Below are 17,557 nucleotides of genomic sequence, written 5' to 3'. Positions count from 1 at the left end.
TACTGACCAGTCGTACAATGGTTTTGAGCATGCTGCCTGCTCTTCCCCTCCTACATCACCAGCGTAAGACTGTTCTTCTTCTTATCTGGCCTGTCTTGGCCATCTCTCCTGTCCCTGGAGAGCAGTTATCCTGTATCCAGTATGGGTTTTCATCAAATTCTAGTCTTATTCTTCTCCTTCAAAACCTTAACAAGACCAGGAAAGAGTAATGATTTGGGTCTGCACAAAACTGAAACATGGAAGAAGAAAAGCCAGGCTGGCTATTGATTGCATGAAATGGTGTGATGCTCTGCTTGTCCTGATGACCAGCAGTTGCTTCTTTGTCATCATGCTTTGGCAGCTCGTAACTCAAAGTAGTAGCAAAACTTTTTGCAGGAGGCATGATGTATTTATCTCTCTCCCTGCAGTGCTGCCCATATTGTAGCGCTTCCTGCTAAAATAATGCCAATGATAGTAACACGGGAAGGCACAGAGGCAGGGGAAGTCTCGCAGCGTTAGTGATGCTCAAACTGCAGAAAAACCGATGCCAATAGGCAGCAAAAAGAACAGACTGAAGGAAAGGGAAAAATTATTTTTTTTAAAAAAGTCATTTGTTATTCAGCAAATTCAAGTTTACAAGCTATAGGCCAAATTCTGTTTTCTCGTTCTTGCTTAGGTGCAAGGGGGGATGTAGTTTCATTAGGGATCATGATTTATTCATGTGGAGGAAATGTTCTGTTTACACCAAGTTCAGATTGTGAAGTGGTAGTTAGTAGATGACATTCAGACTGGAGATTTCCCTTGAAACAATGTGAGAAAGTATTTATTTTCTGAAGTCCATTTCCCTTTGCAGAGAGTTTCCTACCATGAAATATCCAGCAGTCAGGAGAAAGAGCCCAAAACTGCGACAGACAACTGCATTTGCTGGATATGTAAGTGCAGTATTCGTACCCAGCTTTACGGAGGGTTTCTTTTCCACAGTGCATGAACCAAACATCTCAATTAAATCAAGAAGGGGAAGAGCTGGTTTTCATTAGCTGTGAAGACTTTCAGAATTACATTAGTTGCAGTTCATTAGATCTATAATTGTATTTGCTGTGTGTCACAATGAGGGAGTGAGGGATTTGGGTGTGCGTGGGGGGAACCCAGCTCGCAGATTATTCCCACAGGACCCGTGATTAGCTTCTGCTGCCTCAGTCCATCAAGATCAAGCCAAGAGTTTTGTATTTCCCTCTCTGCAGCGAGAGAGCAGGCAGATAAAGTGCACCACATGCCAGGACGTTGGGGTGGGGGTCAGGAAACAGTTGGGTTTTGCCTCGCCACCCCATGCTGCTCCAGCTGGCAAGGAGGGCAGTGCCTGCGCCTCGGTGGGGAGGTGAAGCCGCTGGACTGTCGCAAGCAAGTGGTGTTTTCATTTGCCCCAGCTCTGCTTCTGATTGAAAGGGCAGAATGGCATCATTATGCTAGTCTTGGAGAGAAATTGCAATGACATGATGCAACAGTGTGAGGCCATGAAAAGACCTGCTCTGTCGGAGCTGCTCCCACTGCGTAAAGGCTTAGCCACATTTTCTGTTCTGATGTGTCAGCCAAGGAAGTCAACTCAAAGGAGTGCATGTGAAGACCTTACCCAGCAGGTCACCACACATTAACCTCCCTGCTTTTGTCTGCCATTTATAGATATCTCCTTTCCCAGTTCTAAGTGTCTGAAAGTTCCCTGGTCTGTAAGAGGAGACTAGATATGACCAGCTGTGAAGGTCATACCTAGTCTCCTCTTCCTTCAAAGGTACTCCTCTCTCCACAGGCAGAAGTTAGTTTTTAGTGACCATGTGGACCCTACAGGCAGCCAGTTTAGATTATTTTTAGATGACTGAAGTTAAGGCAGCACCTTCCCTCAAGAACCACATGGCTGGGTTTCCAGCTCAAAGGAGAACAGGAAGATCACATAGGTGCTTCACTGGCTGGGGACACCAGGTATCTGGGATCAGTTCTCATCTCTGCCAAAAAGCTCTTAAAAAAAACACTGAATCCTTCTTTGTCTTGGACATTTTTTTTTCATGAAAAGGCAGTTTTCTCTCACAGGGATTCTCTCATGTGCTGCCTTGGTCTTATCTAGGTAAAATGTAAACTCTTCAGGACAGGGACCATCTCCAGCAATGGAGAATGCTCTGCATATATGCACCAAATATTTAAGAAAAGCTGACATTCCTCATGAAATACAAATGCTAGCAAGTTAAAAATCACTTTATTGAATCAATTAGAGTGAATAATGAGAAAATTGAGCTTGAAATAGCCCTTCACCTTTACAAAGCACATCACAAGGGGAACATTTTTCTTAAAATCAGTCTGTCACTAAGTTAAATGACTGACTGCTGCATCTCTTGGCTGTGGGATACTGCACAGCCCAATTCTCACTAATTCCTTTTGTTTCAAGATTATTTAATCTTAAATGTAACATGCCCTTTTGATGTAATTTGTGCTCCACCTCCAAGGACCATCACTTAAGTTCCCTGGAACACTCCTGTCTTTTATATCTATAGATATGAAACTTAAAGACTTTTTATTGGGATATAGATTGTATGCTAGCATTGGCACCCAGTAATCTGAGCCTGTTAGATTTAAAATTCTTTTGCTTAGATTTTTCAAAATCAGAATGGTTTTGGTGTGCTTCATTTTAGGGAGTCTCACTCCAGGCACATTAAAAGGCTGTAACATCCTGACAGTTGGATACAAGGCATTTTTAAAATTTCGCAGTTTAGGTAGAGTTAATGTCAGTACTAGAATTTTAGCAATCTAAAATGTAAGTGTCAGTGGAAGTCATTTAGCCTTCTCCTGTGATGAGAATAGAGGTGAGATGTCTCAGGTGGGATCCCATAGATAGCATCTGGGTGAATAGAAGCCTGTTTTCAGAGATATTAACATACAGAAGTTGAATTCTGCTCTAAGTAGGAGTTGGTTTTTTTAAAAAAAAAAGTCCCACTTCTTCAGGAGCATTCGATTGGGCACAATCAGAGCATTGTGTTTCGCTGCTGCATATTTTGCAATCTTCTGTATTTTTGTAAGTTCAGGGTCCTTTGGAAATTGGAAATAGCCTCTGGAAAGTACTATCTATCCATTGTGTTTCATGGGCCTGATTCAAACACCAGTTTGAGAATAAGTACAAATGCCATGGATTTTAGAGGTCTTTTAGGTCAGATCTCTGTGTGTGCCCACTTCCCAGGCTAGGGGGAATTTCTCCATTTCCATTATTATTTCCTGAGTTTGCAGAAGGGTTGTTCAAAATGTTGTTGCGCTGCAAAGACTGAAAAGCGACTTGGCATGGCAGAATTACATAAACAGCAAAGTGCAATTACAAACAGGCTGTGTTTAATATGAAATAGCATCTAGTTCCAGGAAAAGCAAAGCTATCAGGAGCAGTTGTGTCAGAGCTGGAAAACACTTCACAAAGACAGCTTTCATTTCTATATGCTTTAAAGTATGCAGTAATCATGGTCTAATTACCTCACTGCAGCCAGAAAGCAATATGGGATATTGTGGGGGTGTGGGAAAGAGCATAATATGCTACATTTAAGCTGTAATCTTTGGCATGGTCACTCACCAGATAAAGCTTTTCTGCTGTTGCATTCGAGACAGTCATTATTTGGCTGGTAAAGCCTGGGGACAGCTCGTAGGAGCTGTTTCACAGAGACTCCATTATCGGTTTCTTGCTCAGCAGCTGGCCGAGCCCAGCCGATGCTCTGCGTTTGCAAGCTGTGGCTGCGGCGCTCCGCTTTTCCCTGCTTGTGTTGGGGGGGTTTGGTACTGCTGGTAGGGTAATGGGGGTAACGTTATTACCCACCATTGGAATGAATTTGTGAGCTTTCAGTTACTAGTTTAAAAACCTGTTTGCTCGGGACCTGATTTATAACGGAAGATAGCTTTGGCAGAGATTCATGAGCGTGTGGTTTATACACAGAAAAACCTTGTGAATGTGGCAAATAGATGTGCTAGCTACATGACGAGTTAGGTGCATAATTATGCACATGCATTAACCCCAGGATACAGACTGCGTTTCGCTGGGACATAATCATGTTCACATGCAATTATGCTCACTTTCCTTTGAAAATCCAGTTTTACGGTCTGCTAAGAAAATCTTGCTGGCTTCATCTCTTATTTTCTAATAACAATTCCACTGCCTTGAAGCAAGCTCTGGAATTGTTCATACTACTGTCCGGATTCTTCCCACTTTCCCAGATGTCTTTCTGAGGAGGAGAGGCAGCCTATGATGCAGGCTCATGTGGAATTGCTAAAATTCTAGTAGGAATAGAGAGGAAAGCATGGAAGGAGAAGTCAAGTCAGCTTTGAATATGTTGACCTTGAGGTGACGTGGCCTGACAAGGCATGAATGAGTTGAAGGGAGTATGAATGCAGATTGCGATGTAGATCAGCATTTTTTGCTGCAAAGGCCTTTTAAAATTTTTTCTACAATGCCACAGATAGATGATTTTAGAGAGACTTGGTTTCTCCTCAGGAGATGTAAAGACTTAGAAGGGGTTAAAAGAGGCCAGTGGTTTGGGACTGTTCAGTTTTGACTTAGATCTGGGTTTGCATTATTGAGCAGACGCATCCTTTGATAAGCCAGTTATGATTTCTGTAAAAGTAGGTGCAGTGGGGAATTAGATCAGAACCTCATTATTCTGCTGCCTCACAAAGCAGAAACAGGAACTATTTTGAAGGCTTACGGGACACATGGTCTCCGCAAGGCTTGTCTGACAGCCTGCAGCAGCAGCGCAGTCCATGTCAGTAATTCCTTCCAGCATCAGGCTTTCAGGACCAGACCTTAATTATGTGCACATCTGGTCTCCTGCGGCAGTTCTTCACTGCTTGGAATGAGACGTGTCTGCTTTTAACTGGTCTCGTTAAATGGGTGCTGCCAAGCCAAGCAGCTCAAAACACAAGTGCACCGGAACAGTCCTGACATGGTTCTGGATTGAGTAAAGTGCATCTGCCACATCATCCCTCTTCTCTAAATCAAGTGCGTAGTTTGGTGTAAAGTCTTGTTGGTGCAGGAGTTGTGGTAGTGGATTGCCTTCCTTCAGGTTCTTTCTTTAGGGTGGCCTAAGGATGTTACATCAAGGGATGTGCTCGATCTTTGGGCACTTGGAGATGCACTGCACCCACTGATGCCTGAGCTGGGTCTGACGTTGCAGGAGTTTTCTGGAGAGGGAGTAAAGTAATAGGACCTCATTAGGTCTCCTGTAGGACCCTGTCTTCATAGAGAAAATCTGTTTTCAGGATTTGGAGGAACAGAAGATAAAAGGATCAGCATCCATGGATGTTACTCACATTTGCAGGACTGCTTTTTTTATTGTAGCCTAGTTTTCTGTTCCATTTTTGTGTTTGAATGACAGTGTTTGCAGCTGGATATATAAAAGAATCATAGAATCGTAGAATCTTTAAGGCTGGAAAAGACCTCTAAGATCAAGTCCAACCATCAACCTAACACCATCATGTCCACTAAACCATGTCCTGAAGTGCCACATCTACGCATTTTTTGAACATTAGAGGACATTGGTTTCATACTTCTCGGCTCCTGTCTCAGTTGATGGTTCCTGTACTTCACCATTTTCTGGTTCAGTGCAGCCCTCTGGGGGCTTGCTACCAGACCAGTAAAAATCTGCTTTAAAAATTAAACTTTCTTCCCCACTCTCCCCTCTCACTCCCAGGTCTGCACTGTTGGAGTGGAGAGGATCTTCCGAATTGGGTGATCTGACTGATCTGGTTTACAGTTTAGCAGCAGATAACTGAAGGCACTGGGAACAGGAGGGCAGGAGAAGAGGGTGGTAGAAGACTGAGCAGCCCAAGAAGGAGCCCTGTAACAGAAGCTCGGCACAGAGGCGAGCGCGTGAAGTTCCTGGGCAGTGGCCCTGTTAGCCGAATCCAGCCTGACAGCCCAGGACAAGGAGTCACGATCCCACAGCCCTCCCTGAATCTCTCCTGTCCTGTCGCATTTGGCTTCTCGCATTCAAAGTCGCTCAGTTGTCAGAACAATTTCTTCCCTTGCCTACACTCCATCTATAATTCATTAAGAAAAGCAGAAGGGTGAAGCCATCGGCTTTTCCCACTCTTTCCCCTCTGGAAGGCATGGGCCAAGCGTGGTTTGCAGCAGGACATGAATGAACGGTTGTAAAACCCAGAAGCCCAGAGCAATCATAGAATCATAGAATAATTTGGGTTGGAAGGGACCTTTAAAGGCCATCTAGTCCAACCCCCCTGCAAGGAGCAGGGACATCTCCAACCAGATCAGGTTGCTCAGAGCCCCGTCCAACCTGGCCTTGAATGCTTCCAGGGATGGGGCATCAACCACCTCTCTGGGAAACCTGTTCCAGTGTTCCACAACCCTCATTGTAAAAAATTTTTTCCTAATTTCTAATCTAAATCTACCTCCCCCTATTTTAAAACCATCACCCCTCATCCTATTGCAACAGGCCGTCCTGAAGAGTTTCTCCCTGTCTTTCCTGTAGACCCCCTTTAGGTACTGCAAGGTCACTATCAGGTCTCCCCAGAGCCTTCTCTTCTCCAGGCTGAACAGCCCTAGCTCTCTCAGCCTGTCCTCATAGGAGAGGTGCTTCAGCCCTCTGACCATCTTCGTGGCCCTCCTCTGAACTCGCTCCAACAAGGAAGGCTGTGGGAGATGATGCCATCTCCTCCTTGGCCACCAGGGCCACTGGAGCATGAGGTCCGCCTCTCGCAAAGCACGTCCCCTATGTGTTTTGCCATAAGCTCAGGCAGATCTTTGCTCAGAAAACCGAGATCAGATCCTGGACCCAAAGCATGCTGGATCTGTCCGTTTCTGGGCTCCAAAGGAGTTTAGGTCTCAGTCCAAGCTTTTCCTCCGTAGTTGAAATTGTCACTCCATGCGCTCCCTAAAATTGCAACCTGTATCTTATGCACAAAACTGCTTCACCCTAGATGCAGTTTTTTATCCTTCAGTTTGGCAAGAATTTGCACTTGCACATCGTACACTCCCATCATCACTGACTCAGGCTGAACTGCCTCAGCTCTGCTTTATCCCTGCAACATCTGTAAGGAAAAATAACACATTATTCACCATGAAGGTGCAGGTCATGCAATGAAATATCTGTCTTTTTGAAAGTGCAAATGTAATTGTGCATTTAAGTGCAATTTTGAATAAATGACTACAGGTGTTATTTGCCATATAGGTCCCACTGATGGCAAATACTGATGTCTAAAAAGCAAGAGAAATTTGCCACAAGAAGGAGAAATTTTATTCAATATATTGTAAGGATTAGTTTTCTGAACTGATAGTGCCTTTGAAATGTGAACGCAAACTGTCGTTTGCATTTTGCCTTAGATGAAATAACATTTTTCTTATCCAAGTGTCCCAGGCCTGCCTCTCTTACTCTTTTTTGGAGTTCAGCATCACCAGCAACTTGTGTGGAGATTTCTGTGGAAGGGGTACAATGAAAGAAATCTTCATCTTAAAAGATCTTCACATATGAAAAAAAAAAAACCCAAACAAACCAGTTCAATTGACTGTCATTCTGTCTCAGCGATGTCTGTCTGCGAAGTTAAACTATTCAAGTCTGGCAGTCTTTTAAGGGCGGAGGTAGGACTTTTTTCAAGCCCAGCAGATGAAAGGTCCCCTGTGAGCTCCATCTTCAGCAGCAGGGTTTGCATTCAGCTCTGTAGCGCTCTCGCAATAGCCACAAATCCCTGTCCCCAGACGGAGAGATTCACCAGAGGGCAGCACAATATCATTTTTTATTGTAAAAGTAGGAGTTCGCCATTTCAGCTAAGAGCTTTTTGAAATTAGCTGCTTATTGTTCCATAGTTATGGTTGCAAATAAGTTTCCCTTTAGAACTAGCCTCTGAAGCAGCTCCAAGACCCATTCTGTTAGACACACGTTGACATTTTAGTGTCCAGGCATTCACCAAGTGGAAGCGGGGGGAGTCCAGACGGTTGTATTTCCAATGTATCTCACTGCCAGGTTTTTGTCCAGAGCTGGTCAGGGCAGCTGACGGGTGCTTGTCCAGCTTCAAGTATTTCAGAAGCTCTCCCTTGTCAAAGGCACCAGCCCAAGTGAATACTATTTCAGCCTCATCATTTAGGAGGCATTAAACAGTAGGAGTAAGCCCTCTGATTGCACTTCATGAGAAGGATTCACAGAAGGTGAACGTAGGCATGGGTTTTTTGTATTATAATTATATTTACTTCTGGCTGTCCTGTGTGCTGAGCATCTTCTAGGTCCTCTAGCACTTATTCCAAATTCTCACCATTCAAGGAGCTAAGAGGAGTCACTGGTGACATCTTTCCTGCTCAGCTTCCCTCACGCAGGGCTTCATCTGTCGTCAGTCTGTTCCAATTTATTACTCCATTCTGCTTGCGCAGGTAGCTGGTGTCTCCAGCAGTTGCCTCCCCTGGTTCAAGTGCCACTGTACTTTTCCAACCTCTTTCTCTCAACTTACAGTCAGAGCTTTGGTGTTTGAATTCTTGCTCTTTCACTTGTAGATTAACAACATCTTCTGTCCTTCGTCTTTCTCTTTGCTCCATTTGACTTCTGCCTGGTGGGTTGTCTCATGTCTAGCTTCAGTCTTGCACTTCACTTCTGACATTCACGCGTAGGTCTCCCTCGACTCTCTCCCTCTAATCTCACTCCTTTTTAAGCTCAGTCTCAACTCCATCCGCTCCTGCTCATCCCAACACTTCCTAACTTTGTACTGAAGTTTTCAAAGATGCAGCTTTTCAAAGATGCTGCTCCCCATGCATCCTTAGCTTTCCTTAGCTCAAATATTACCTTTATTTAAAGGCCAGCAGCCTTAAGAATATATGTGTAGAATAAAAGAATAACTTTTCCTACTGTATTAGCTTTAGGTACATTACTTAGTCTTTTGAGAGAGGAGTGTAGTATTGTTCTTCAGAGTAGGTATAAAATCATGAACTTAGTAGCAGAAATAATTTAAATTATATCTTTCAAGACAACTTTGTGTCTGCTTTAAAAAAAAAAGTTAATGTGTTTTAAGAAAACATAAAAATGTTTTGAAATCCATATTATTTTTCTTATATTTTTATTTGCCCAATATTTGAAGGGAAAAAAAAAAGAATAAAGGTTTCTTTGGTTTCTTTTTCTTTTACATTCTCTCTTTTTATTTTTTGAGAAAACTAAGAAATAAAAAACAACCAAAATGCTGAAAAAATATTTTATTCCATTTTCATTTATTTCACATTTCATTTTCATTTCAACCTTTTTTTCCCAAGGAAGGAAGAAAATTAGTATTTTTTTAAAGGCGAAAAGATAGGGAAAAAGAAGGTAAAAGATTTTCTAAGAATAATTTTAAAAAGCTTTAACAGGGCAGAAAATGTCTTTGAAAAGTCATAAAAAAGAAAAGTTGAAAAGAATAATACTTTCTATTCAAAGCACCTAACAAAGGTTTGGAGCTGGCTAATGCAGCCGGTGCGGTGTGCTTTGTAGTGTTTTCTAAATGAGGACAGTCCATCACCTCTACAGGAATCCATCCCAGTGCATGGTGCCCTTGTACCTCATCAGAAAGGTCTTTGCAGGCATTACACCAAGTTTTCTCCTGACTAAATCTGATTCCGCTTCTCTTAAGGTCTTTCTTCATTTCACAGTCAGTGATGTGACTATGACTCAGTGTAGAAATAACCCGAGTTTTGCTTTAAAATAGGGATGAGGCAGGGCTGTATCAGATTCACATCTGCAGCATACATCATTTTAGAGTGGTGTGCCATTGCTTTTAAGTGTTTAATTTTTCAAGCTTTCCTGACATAACCACAGAGGCATGTAGCTTGGCAGTGGTCGTCCCCAAAGAGCAGTGACTCTTTGGTGTTGGTGCTCAAGGCTACCGGTAAGATATATCTGTACTTTGGCAAGGTGTGTGACACCTACTCGTCCCATCTGATGTATTTATGGGTTTGGAGAATCATAGAATCTTAAGGTTGGAAGAGATCTCCAAGATCATCAAGTCCAGCCATCAGCCTAACACCACCATGCCTACTAAACCATGTCCTGCAGTGCCACGTCTACATTTTCTTTGAACACCTCCAAGGATGGTGACTCCAACACTTCCTTGGGCAGCCTGTTCTAGTGCCTGATCACTCTTTCAGTAAAGCAGTGTTTCCTAATATCCAACCTAAACCTCCCCTGACACAACTTGAGGCCATTTCCTCTCGTGCTACCATAATTTATTTTGGACAAGAGACCAACACCCACCTCCAACCCCATTTCCCTCAGCTGCTTCTCATAAAGAAGTTACAGATTAGCTTACTTTCTTACAGCTTGTCCAAACTAGAAATATTTAACAACACGTTGAAGTTTGTCTTTCCAGGATCAGCAACTTTTTCAATCTGTTGTTTGTTTCTTCCCATTTCAAGTTATTGCCATGCCATTAATATCTAAAAGAAAAAAAAAAAAAGCCAAACAAACAAACAAAAACTTTTATCCACCATGGATAAATTAGTAAGAATTCGTTCTTCCTGGAAGATGTCCAGAAGTCTGATCCTGCACGGTAGAAACCAATGATCCCATTTTATGTTGAAACAGAAATGTTACTTGTAAGAGCTACCCAGTCACACAGCTTAGTTGTTAAGTTTCTTCAGCTGACTCACCAGATTTCCTTTTATGTGAATGACCTTTTCCTGGAAATAAATCTTTTTTCTTGTGAGTTTTTAATAACAAAATGGTGACATGGTGTTTTTTGATACAGATATAATATTAGTACCTAATTGAATTTGCTATTACAAAGTGTGTTTCTGCTGCAAAGAAAAAAAATATATATATGTAAATATATATATATGAAAATATATGCATAAAATTAAAGTAAGTCTTAGTGGCTTTAGACATTATTCAGTCTTATGTTTGAGCTACTTCTTCATTCCCAAAAGATCACTGCTCATTTCTTAGCCATTGCATTCTGTTTCAGTGTTTATCAATCCTGAAGAATGACTGAAAGCCTGTAAATAGACTTTGCATAACCTATTCCTAAATTACAGATAAATTGATACCTGCAGCAGTGCAGAATGAAAGACTTCTTTTCAATTTTGCCATGTCAACAGTGTATTGCATTAAAAATATGTATAAAATTTTAGATGATACTGTGTGCCGAAACATATATTTTGTAAATACCATTTACCTGGGATGTTTCTCCAGGGGCTGCTGTGCTGTAGCAAAAGTTGGGTTTATTCAAGTTCTTAAAAACCACTCTGTGTACTTTCCTCATTAGTTGTTTTCTTAGACTCAGGTGGGGAGAAGCAAAAAAAGAAAGTTCAATATTGTCACTCTCCAGACGTACTATTAAGAAAATAAGCATTTCACATAGAAATAAGAGTAGATCTGATCCGCTGTGAGAAAGGTGTTTGTGATATTCCTTTCAAAAACCTACCTGGCTTATTTGTCACTGAACTTCAAACACTGAATTGTGTGCAGGCAGGAGATGTTGGAAAGGCGGGAGGTGAAGGCCCACTGCAGCTCCCTTTTTGGCTTGGTAACTTTGCAGAGGCTGCAGTTGGTTTGGAAAGCTCACTTTTCAATGCAGTTAACAAATATCAATGCAAAACAGGCTACTCTGTCCCTCAAAGTGGAGTTATAAACTTTTTCCTCAAAGTAGGAGTACAGAAATACTGTACTACATTTATTCGTGTTGAGATTGTAGATGGGTAACAGCTTGTGTTAATATTTGACAAGGTTTGTTCCATATCACCATCAGAATTGTACCTTCACCGTCAGAAACGTAGCTGAAAATCTCTTTGGCTGGCTGGTCTGTACTTGAAACTGGCTTTTTGTAAGGTGTGGATTTGAAAATCTCTCCTGCCAGATTTGTAGCTATCATATTCTTTCTCTTCAACATTTATGTTAACCTCTAATGGTGTTTTTCTTTTTGCAGAAACAGAAGGTGCGTGCAGCACAGATGCCAGCCTTCTCCAAGGAGTAGCCTCTTCATCCCCAAGTGACGCCAGCTCCTGCTAGTACCATGGGGCCTGAGGGTGGTTTCTTAGGCAGTGGACAGGTCCACGTCATCCTGTGGGGAAGCTTGGCAGCCATGACAACACTCTTGTTCCTCACCTTCCTCATCTTCCTCTGCTCCAGCTGCAACAGGTAAGGCATAGGAGCTTGGCAGGCAGTAATGTTCCTTGAGTCAAAACATGTGATCATGTGTCTCTGAACATTTCAGATATGATTAAATTGAGGATGATATTTTGATTATCATCAGTTACTCCTTACTGTGATCTTATACTGAAGAAGAAAACAGGTTGTGTGTGTTTGTTGTACCTCTTCAGGTATGTTCACTGCCCTACCTCGATGGTGACCTTACACAGAGGTCATACCAGTCGCTGTAATAATTTTCAGTTATTCCATTTTCAATATTTTTGTGAGTCACAGTTCTGCTCGCTGCAGGTGTGTAAGGTCTGTTAATGACTGGCATTTGTGTATTAGCGTAATCTGTAGTAACAGTTCATACATCTTTTTCGTTAAGGGAAAAGAAGGCCAAGCATCAGAATGGAGATCATGAAAATCTGATGAATGTCGTAAGTATTTATTTCTGGCAGCTTGTGTCTGTATTGTGGTTGGCTTGCACCAAGCTCCTTGCAAAATACTGCAGGTTGGAAAATAGCTCAGGAATTTGGAGATGGTTAAGCAAGGGAAACTTTAAAAGTTGCAGAACAGGAAGAGGAGGAGAACTTGTGTAGACCCTGATAATCTGCACTTTCTCAATGCTCTTCCTGCCACTGTTGTCACTCCAGATCTCCTGCCTTTCTTCCACTCCATTTGCAGCGCAAGCACAGCGTACCCCTTTGTCAGCCGCTCTTTTCTCACAGGCTGAATCCGTGGTAGTATCTGTTGCCACAAAACCTGGAAGGGACATGCTTGCATTTATTTTTTTAACATCACCTAAATCTTTGAGTGTCATCAGCATGGTTTGACTCTCTTGCCAATAATAGCCATGAGTCAGAACTCCCAAGATCAGAGTGAATTTTGTCACTTATCTATTTGTGCAAACATTTGTTCTGATCCAACGGTAATTAGACCTCACTAATTTGTGTTGCAGCCTTCCGATAAGGAGGTGTTCAGCCACTCGATCACAAGTTCAGCTACAGAGCCCCCTCCGAGCAGCGACCAGAACGGGGCACTCAGCAATGGCGAGGGTGAGTAACGCGGAGCGGCGCCATCCCCTTGCTCACAGCTCCCACAATAGCTGCGTGTTGGTGGTTTCCAAGCAGACAGTCATGCCAATTGTCTGAATACCCTGGGTTTCCCTCTGCTCACGTCTGGAGGTCTGACACCAGAGCAGCTGCTGTATCCCAGGGCTCTCTGGACGGCAGTCCTTTTCCTACAGAACGTAATTTACACAAAACTTATGTTCAAGTAAGAAATGCGCTGAGCATATTTGCCTGGCTGGGAAGTCAGCAGCCCACCCCGTGGAGGTATTGGCATTTTAGGCTGCATCTCCACTTCCCTGATGGGCATGCTGTAGCACAGCCCTGCACCCCAGTTCCCAGTCCTCCATGCCAGCCAACACTGGGACGGTGCTGGGGTCCTCCTCTGAGCCACCAAGCTCCACCTGCAGGTAGACCAGGCCATCAGGCAAAGACTGCTGCATTCCCTAATCTCAGCCAGCTTCGGAGCTGGGATGTGACCAGAAGATGCAGTTGCATCTTGGAGCTTCATTCCTGGAGGCTGTGGAAATTTCAGGTCCTCCTCCAGGGACTACGACTTTGGATCATAGTCCTGTGCTGTGCAAGGCTGTCACTTGTATTTTTGTATTTTAGAAAACAGGCAACATAAATAGGGTTCCTTTTTTTTTTTCCTTAGTCTTTGCTTTGCTGAACACTCAAATGATTCACACTCAAGTATCACTGGAAAATATTTTGCTTAGCTGCATCTAAAAATAAACTCTCTCTCAGCTCCGAGCTGCTGGCAGCCAGCTGTTGTCTCTACATTAGGCACCAACACCAACACCGGGGGCTGCGCTCCCAAATTATAGCTCACCTCCTCATCACCTTGTGCAGCCAGAGGCTCACCTATTCATTTTTTACCCCTCAGAGTATCCAAAGGAATTTTTAAACTTTGTTTTTGCAGCTAATCGCTACTCCCATCCGTTGGCTTGTTGTGAATGTAGGTGTGTGGCTCACCAAGGGACTGGATGCGCAGAGCAAAGCCCTGCAGAAGGGAGGCATTTCTCTTTGCCACCAGTCACCACTCATGCAGCTGTTAAAGCCACTACTGAAAGGTGTGCTGTCAGCCAGCAGACAGTTTTCAGACTGTCTGATATTACTCAGCTTACACTCTGCATAACAACCCTTTTGAATAACAGGAACCAATGCTCTTTAATTTCTTATTCATACTTCATGCATTCTTTTGGGGTTTTTTTGGTTTGGTTTTTTTTTTTTTTTTTTTTTTTGCTGTTTCTGCTGTTCTTTCGAGCAGGGGCAGTGCTGTGGAAGCAGCACCATCAGATGTTGGTTTTCTTCCTTTAGTCAGCCTGCCAGCATTGTGTTTATCTGTGCCAACCCCTTATCTATGTCAGTTCCTTATGTACGCCAACCTCTTCTATGTCACTGTCCGTAACCAGAGGAGCACAGAAATGTGAGCTCTCGTTACTTCTGATTATCCCCCCCCTCCACCCAAGGCTGAACAGGGTGGGTGCTCTCTGGGGCCTGTGACGGTGCTCTGCATAGCACAGAAATCCTTGAGAACGAGCACCAGAAGGGGAAGACGTGGTCCAGCTTCTCCAGGCCGGTTCCTGATGTTCCTCAGGAAGTCCACAGCCATCCTGGGTAGTGACTACCTGAGTATTAGTCAGGATGCAATAGGACACTTCCTCCTATTCCACCTCTTCCTCCCCAGTTGTATGCAGGAGCCAAGTGAATGGAGAAGGATGTTTTCCTTTCCGTCTCCTCCCATCTCCCATGCAGACAGCAAATAGCATCTTGTGCCTCCAGTTCCATCCTGAGTTTTGGTGTCAGGGTACAGCTTCCTGCAGGTCTACATGCCCTGAGCACAAGATAAAGCACCATCCATGGCAACCACCAAAGCAAGGGTACTGACTGCTTCGGCAACACCTTCTGTCATCGTGTCAAACACAATGAAGGAAATGGAAGAATGGGTTGATTTTGCTGAGAGAGTACCATAGGGACTGCACTAAGAAAAGTGAAGCTATAAGGAAGTGATTGTTCAAAGAAATGCTGCCACAGAAAGTTACCTACCATATACTACCTGAAACATGCTTGTATGTGCCCATGTAGACATCCCTGAATGCAGGCGAATGTCACACGTGTGCACTCTAAGATGAGACGTCCCATAGATTTCAGTCTCTAATATCCTCTAGTGACAGTGACACGTGACTCGCTTCTGGGACTTAACATAACATGTTCTGCCTAACACTACTTTCTGAAGTCTAGTCTTCTCTTTTGTGCATATGGCTGGCTCGTTAGTAGGTTGTCAGCCTACATTATGTGCTGCCAGACTATGAGAAGAATGGCGTAGCCTTCCAGTGAGGAGCTTCTGGTGTAGCGTGCAGGGAGGCTGACGGCAGCAGAGCTGAGTGAGGTGTGATTCAGACAAGAATTTGGCCAGCATGTTAAACAAAATGAGGACTGGGTAGGAAGGAAGGAGGAACACCTTCCTTTTTGATTTTAAAGGATAAGGGAATGGAAAGAAGAAAATCTAACAAAACTTTTTGTAAAGGCACTTGGTTCGAGGTCTCCCACCAGTATTGCTCATCTGAGACTACTAAGCAGTCTGTAAGCATTCAGTATAACTGAGCACAAGCCAGCTGAACATCTGTGCACACCTGCACCTACCTACCTACCCACCCATCCTCTGTTTCCTACTGTGAATGCTGTTGCTTGGGGGTGCAGGTATGTAAGATGTTGTGAGAAAGATATTTTAACAGTAGGGTGTTACAGTCTCTCTGTAACTGAAACCTTTTGATAAACAAAAAGCATGATGACCCCTAGACATTTGCAGGCCATTTATCATTTATCCTTTCCAACAAGACACAAAACCAAAGCGACGTAGAAAGTACTAAATCACACTCACCTTATAGTTACGCATTTGTTTCAAATACTTCTTTATAATTTTCTCTAGTACTCTCACAGGACAGTACAACTGCCTGTATCCAGCCTTATGAAGAAGTACAGACATCTGTCTCTGATCTGCTAGATCAACAGGATAGTCTTGGAAAGTCTATAAAATGTCACCAGAGCCGGGAACTACCCAGTATTCCCCCTAACAGTACCATGGAAACCATAATCTCCGTTAGAAATGTAGAAAATGATCAAAGTCTTGGAATGGAAGGGCCTTACGAAGTCTTGAAAGACAGCTCCTCTCAGGAGAACATAGTTGAAGACTGCTTGTATGAAACTGTGAAGGAAATTAAAGATGTTGGAGCAGTAGCCAGCATGGAAGAGAGCTGTAACAGTAAATCAGAGGCTTTGTTGGTGGTTTCTGAAGGTCAGAATCAGATTCCTGAGTGCAGAATTGAATCAGCAGAATATGCATCTGTTGACCGAAATAAAAAAAGTCGTCAAAGTGCTAATTCAGAAAGCCCTCTTGACAACACACCAGATGTAGAGGATGAGCTTCCCCCTCCGGTACCTATGAAACTTCTTGATGAAAATGAGAATGTGCAAGAAAAAGAAGTGGAAGAAGAAGTGACAGAAGGAGCAAGTAAACCAGAGAAGGTAAGTATTGCAAATTGTCATTGTCAAACAGCCAGATAATCATAGAATCATAGAATAGTTTGGGTTGGATGATAGAGAACATATGGATGGGAGAGGAATTATTTTTTTAATAACAAAAAAAATGCCAAGAACACAAAAAAAAAACCAGCTCAAGGTGATGCAAGATTATAAAATATAGAAATATGAAAAAATGCTCTATAGTCTTTGCATTATAGACATATACTCATTCTATTGCAACCTGTATTTTGGATCAGTGCAGTATGCACTTTATAAGGCTTTTCCCAAATATTACCCAGAAATTGCACAGGAGGCCTCTACTTCTTTGTTTAATGGTGTTATCCTTGTGGGAGCTATTACAATAGGTATCCAGTATCTCTGGCAGCATCTATATCTTGTTTTTTCTAATGAAACCTCCGTTTACAAGAAGGAAGAGGGGGGTATTCTTGGTGGATACCCTAACTTTAGATGTGCCTCCTTTGTTGGGCCACCTTGGTTTAGCTATGTTGAGTGTTAGGCATCTGCTAAAAGCCACTCATCTCATCTCTCTCTGTAGGAAGGGGGGACAGAGGAGAGAGAGATTGCAGCTGTAGGATTTTATATTTGTCACATTTTGTGTGTCGCACATAAACAGAATCATTAATTTCTACCTGCTGAAATCATGGCCAGAAGTTATGTTTTCTCCACAACTTATTCTTTTTGCCAGCCTAGGGACAAGTTAGTAGTGAAACTCCTTGAAAAAAAAGAGTGTTGATATTCTCAATAAGGTATTTTCCCATTTTTAGTTTTTCACCAGAACTAATTTCGAGGATGCTTTCAGATCATTGCAGAGTTGTCACAAATTGTTGAGTTTGCATTTTTCAGAACTAGTTTAGATAACTT

At 42.8% G+C, this 17,557-nt stretch overlaps 1 protein-coding gene across 2 annotated transcripts in view; it reads left to right on the top strand.

The window, feature by feature from the left end:
- The window catches only part of PAG1 (phosphoprotein membrane anchor with glycosphingolipid microdomains 1), a 111,764-nt gene that overhangs the window by 79,969 nt on the left and 14,238 nt on the right, over positions 1-17,557 (top strand). For both annotated transcript variants that reach the window (XM_086740961.1, XM_086740962.1), the window contains 4 exons: positions 11,878-12,089; positions 12,469-12,520; positions 13,042-13,138; positions 16,083-16,678. In XM_086740961.1, coding sequence (XP_086597087.1) covers positions 11,965-12,089; positions 12,469-12,520; positions 13,042-13,138; positions 16,083-16,678 — 870 coding nt within the window. In that variant the 5' untranslated portion in view covers positions 11,878-11,964. The remainder of the gene's footprint in view (positions 1-11,877; positions 12,090-12,468; positions 12,521-13,041; positions 13,139-16,082; positions 16,679-17,557) is intronic.

This window comes from Chlamydotis macqueenii, chromosome 2, assembly GCF_036417535.1.
Source record: "Chlamydotis macqueenii isolate bChlMac1 chromosome 2, bChlMac1.mat, whole genome shotgun sequence".
Classification (NCBI taxonomy): Eukaryota; Metazoa; Chordata; class Aves; order Otidiformes; family Otididae; genus Chlamydotis; species Chlamydotis macqueenii.
This window is presented reverse-complemented; position numbering and strand designations above follow the sequence as displayed.